At 43.6% G+C, this 5,033-nt stretch overlaps 1 protein-coding gene across 1 annotated transcript; it reads left to right on the plus strand.

Moving 5' to 3' along the window:
- The first annotated feature begins 2,584 nt into the window (after positions 1–2,584).
- BEX5 (brain expressed X-linked 5) lies at positions 2,585–4,774 on the plus strand. The gene is made up of 3 exons (XM_036109512.2): positions 2,585–2,740; positions 3,843–3,909; positions 4,187–4,774. The coding sequence occupies exon 3, from the start codon at positions 4,217–4,219 to the stop codon at positions 4,556–4,558; it is 342 nt and encodes a 113-aa protein (XP_035965405.1). The 5' UTR covers positions 2,585–2,740; positions 3,843–3,909; positions 4,187–4,216; the 3' UTR covers positions 4,559–4,774.
- Positions 4,775–5,033: the final 259 nt, after the last annotated feature.

Genomic DNA, 5,033 nt, shown 5'->3' on the forward strand with positions numbered 1-5,033 from the left:
GTGGGGCACCTGGATGGCTCAGTCGGTTGAGCATCTGATTTCGGCTCAGGTTGTAGTCTCAGGGTCGTGGAATTGACCCCCACTTCAGGCTCTGTACTCAGTGGGGAGTCTGCATAGGATTCTCTCTCTCTTCCTCGCCCTCTGCCCCTCCCCCCACCCCTGCATGATCACAATCTCTCTCTCTCTCAGATAAATAAATAAATCTTTTTTTAAAAAAAGAATTGTGTAAAGAACTTAAATACAGGTTCCCAGACCTGGCTCCAATTTATTGAACTAGAATCTTCAGGGAAAAGTCTGGAATCTTAATCTCAGGTATCTGTTATGATGTGGCAGGTTTAGAAAACATTGCCTGATGGCCTTGAAAACAGTTTTTTTACTTGAGTATAGCTGATACACAATGTTGCTTTAATTTCGGGTGTGCAATATAGTGATCCAACTTCTCTATATGTTATGCTATGCTCACCAGAAGTCAAATAAAATAAATGAAATAAGAAAAAATACAACAAAAATCAAACAAAAATTTAAAAGTACAATAAACCAGGTAATAGTGTTGGTGGACTCATGAGAAAACAGGAATGCTCAGATGTTATAGATGCCAAACTGAGACAATATTTTTCACGGTTGATTTCCATGACAATTAAAAGCATCCATAGTCATTTCAATGACAGTCCTAGGAATTTAATACATATTGGTATTTAAAAAACTATGTACAAAGAAGTTCAATCAACATTGTTTCTCATAGTGAAAACTACAAATAGCCCAAATATACATAAATATTGGAATGGACATGTGTGTGTATTATCTTTTTTAAAGGAAAATATTTGGACTGATTTAGAGTAAAATGTGAATAGTATATTTCTTGAGGCAGGAATAAAGCTGATATTGTCTTTCTACCTTGTCTGTATTTAATTTTACTAATTTTATTGAGGACTTTTTCTGGTATCTTTGGAACTTGCTCAACCCAGGCTTAGGACAACCTTGAAGTGTCAGAGATTTTAACATTCCCAGGGCAACATCTACCAATAAATAACCCATGCCTGTGGATAAACACTCCAGTTTCCCATCACTAATTGGGATAATTCTGAGGGGGATGGTATTTTAGACTTAGAGGGTCCCCAACAGGATTAGGCCAGTTGCCCTTTGGCCATGTCTGTCTCTGGTGCTATATTTTTAACAAACTTTTTCATCCTAAGATTACATACAAAGTAACATTTGTTATATACTACTTTCAGTGGTTTCATGTCCCTTTATCTAAATATTTTATGTCTGTATTTAACAGGAAAAGGGCACTTGAATTTTTTTTTCCAAATAGCTGACCAATGGTCCCAGCACCATTCCTTCAGTAATCTAACCTCTCCCTGCTAATTAAAAATATTTCAATCAGATTTCTAATATTTCTCTGTATTTGGGCTTGACAATGGCCTTCTTTACTGCTTATTTGTCCTATATTTATTCTGCTATAATATTGTTTTAATATTATAGCTTCACGATACTTTGTATCTGTCAGCATAACTTTCCCAAATTATTATTCTGGATTGCTGGAAGACCTCAGTGTTGTTCTACTTTAGAGGCCATGCTAGAGTTTTGTAAAGTGAAGTTGTGCTAATATAATTTAGAGGAGACCATAAGTTTGTCACAGGCTCTCAAGGTACGAAAATCCACCAGCAAGACTCAATGCCTCACCTCATGGAAAGACCTCACAGAGACCCTTCACAAGGGGAACCATCAGCTTAGGTTTATAATTTAAAGTCTTTAAGAGGGGGTTGGTCTCTGAAGGGTCTATATATATAGGGTGAAGGAGAAGGAGGTTGTCTAGATTTTACAACTAGAAATCCTATTTTTCGACTGAAAATAATTGTATTGTCTAATTATAACAGCCAAAAATGGAATGCATGCTAATGGGAAACAAAACAAAAATAATCACCCTTTCCCTTCAAAAAAAAAAAAAAGAAAGAAAGAAAGGGAGATAAAATAAAAGTGTGTGTGTGTTTTTTTTTATGTCACTTTCTATGTATTTTCCAGACTTCCTTGCCTCGCTGTTATGGGTAATTCTGGGTTTTACTTGCTGGGGAGTGACGGGAGAGAAGTAGGCATTTAATGGTTTAGAAGAGAAAGAAGTAATTATTTAAAGGTTCCAGCAGACGGGCGCCTGGGTGGCTCAGTCCTTAAGCGTCTGCCTTCGGCTTAGGTCATAATCCCAGGTTGCTGGGATCGAGCCCCACATCCGGCTCTCTGCTCTGCAGGAAGCCTGCTTCTGCCTCTCCCACTGCCCCTGCTTGTGTTCCCTGCTTGTGTTCCCTCTCTGGCTGTGTCTCTGTCAAATAAATAAATAAAATCTTAAAAAAAAAAAAAGGCTCCAGCAGAAATCAGGGGAAAGGCAAAATATAAACTACAAAATATCATGACCCATTTGGTCTTAAAGACCACTAAACAGGAAAAAAAAAAAAATTGGGATGGGTTGTTGAGGGGAGAAGGCGGGATGAAGAAAAAAGTGGCCCCGCCCACGCTCCCGCCCCCACCCTCTTGCCGCAATGCAGGTGGGAACCATAATTGGGTATCTGAGCTCACAGTGACGTGGCCCTTACGAGACCTAGAGCTGACGCGTGGATTCGTGTCTCCTCCTAGTTGCAGTCTGGTAGTCGTTCGTGGCTGTGCGCCGTCTCGCTATTGCCTTGAAGGCGGGCGAGCCTGTAGCCCAGGGAAGGAGGAAGTCGTAGAAGCTGACACTGATCCGTAGCAGGTTAGTGAGCGCTGACTGGGGTGGCAGAGGGCTAAGACCAGAGCGGGTTCTTGGATTCTCTCTACCCCTTACCAGTACCCATTTATATGGTGCAAGAAATGGAGGGCTTGGTGGGAGGAGGTCGAGAGGGGCCAAGAGTTGGGAACGGGTACCAGTTAGGATGTCCTAGGACTGGGGATCTGGGCGATCTGGCGTCTGGAAGGGAAGGGCCAGAGAAGGGGACAGCGAGGAAACAACCTGATTCTAGAAGGGCGAAGGGAGGGGGTCGCAACCGTTGACCCTGGGGATGGCGGACTCCGCCGCGGGTCTAGGCCTCGGTCCTGGAATCTGTTCTCCACCCTCCGTCCATTTTGGAGCCGGAAATGGTGGGCTGCGGCAAACGGGGTGGGGGGGAAGGGGGCCGGAGCGGGGCGGAGATGATGGTAGCGGAGGATAGGGACAGAGATTAGGTTCGGGAAACACTTCTCTTCTGCGGAGGAGGCAATCGAGCGGAAGCTTTCTGACTGAGATACAGTCGGGGAGCAAGAAACTGTTTCTGACCCCTGCAGGTCGGTGTAAGCGTGGGCGCTGCTTGCGGACCCTGGGGTAAGCAAGACAATGCGCTGAGACCTCAGCGGGTCCAGGTTTGCAATGCCCACACTACCTCTTCGCTCTTCGTCCATTTTGATGCATAAAATGGTGGGCAGTGAAAGGAGGTTGAGTTCCAGAAAGGCTAGTGGGTCCCAACCACATTGAAATTTTTTATAAATAAACCACGTCACCATCCAGCAAGCTGTTTTGACTCCCCCGCCCAGCAAGTTGTCCATTTGTGTTCAAGAAATGGTAATTAGGTGACGGGAAAGATGAGACAGGGGTTAAAGGGTCTAAAGAAGAGGTGAAACTGGCTTGGAAATAATCATCTTTGATTACAGTGCCCATTTCTGGAGGGCGGGGTAGCGTATCAAAGGGCAGGAAATGAAGCCCTGACACAGGATGGAGGAGAAAGAGAAGGTGGCAACATTTGATTAACGGAGGCCTAAATCAACGACGGAGCTGGTGGCCCCTGATACTGGCCCTTTAATCAAGTTATCAGTCCTGACCATTGTCGCATTTCTGTCTGCAGGTCCTTAGGTCGGTTGGTGCAGCAGATTTCAAGGCTAAGAGAGGAAGACCGCTTCTGATCCCTGCAGGTAGGGGACTGCCTGGGACCCTCTGGTGTAGGGTTATCAGGGGTTAAGACAGAATCTGGGGGATTCACTGCCCTATCTGCCCGAGTTAAGGGCAGGAGGTGCGAGGAGTGGCCTAAGGAAAAATTTACGGGGAAAATTGTGGGCTTTGGAGGAGGGCTGGGTCTGGGGCGTCCCCTAGAGGGCGCACGAAGTCTCTCACATGGGAAAACCTTTTCAGACAGAGCTCTGAATCCTGTTGTTACAAAGCATTCCATCCTTCTTCCTTTTTATCTCCTAGGAAGAGTAAGCAGGAAAAAAAAGTCTCAACATGGAAAATGCCCCCCAGGAAAGCAAAGGAGACGAGCAGGCTCCGGTGCAGAATGAAGAAGAAGCCCACCCTTTGGGAGGTGGTGAAGGCCAGGAGCCTGGAGGAAATATTAGAGCGGGTTGGGCCCCACCTGCCCATGATGTTAGAGAGGATATGCCCAATAGGCTTGTCAATAACCTTGACATGATAGATGGAGATGCAGATGATATGGAACGGTTCATGGAGGAGATGAGAGAGCTAAGGAGGAAAATTAGGGAGCTTCAGTTGAGGTACAGTTTGCGCATTCTTATAGGCGATCCCCCTCACCATGACCATCATGATGAGTTTTGCCTTATGCCTTGAATGCCGAGGTTAATAATAATAACCCCCCTGCTTCCCAAAGTTGCATTTTCTTGATGTACCCTTTACTGTGAACCTGTGGTTTTCTGTCATTTTTCTGATTGGAGATTTTATTTCGACTTAGTCTGGAAGTTTTTCTGTCAGCAGGGGAGTTTCATCAACTTGCATGGAAAGATGTTTATTACATACTGTGAAGGTAATAAAGCAGTTTAAAAAGCAGTCTATAGATATACTATCTCATTTAAAAGCATGCATATTATATATGTCAGAATGCTTTTTTTTCTTATTTTCTTTAATTTTTCTTGATTACCTATTTTTTCTCATTTTTCCAAAATGAATACATATGTATTATCTGTGTCAGAAAAAGAGTAAGAGGCAAAGCACTTGCCAATTGGCTTATAAAGGGAATGGAGACAATCAGTAAATACTCGAGACATAATTTAAAAACACATAAATCTTATATTACCTCTTATAATAA

This window comes from Halichoerus grypus, chromosome X (genome assembly GCF_964656455.1).
Source record: "Halichoerus grypus chromosome X, mHalGry1.hap1.1, whole genome shotgun sequence".
NCBI lineage: Eukaryota > Metazoa > Chordata > Mammalia > Carnivora > Phocidae > Halichoerus > Halichoerus grypus.

Excerpts from the sequence above, each read along its gene's own strand:
- BEX5 (XM_036109512.2), top strand. The coding sequence starts at position 4,217 with ATGGAAAATGCCCCCCAGGAAAGCAAAGGAGACGAGCAGGCTCCGGTG.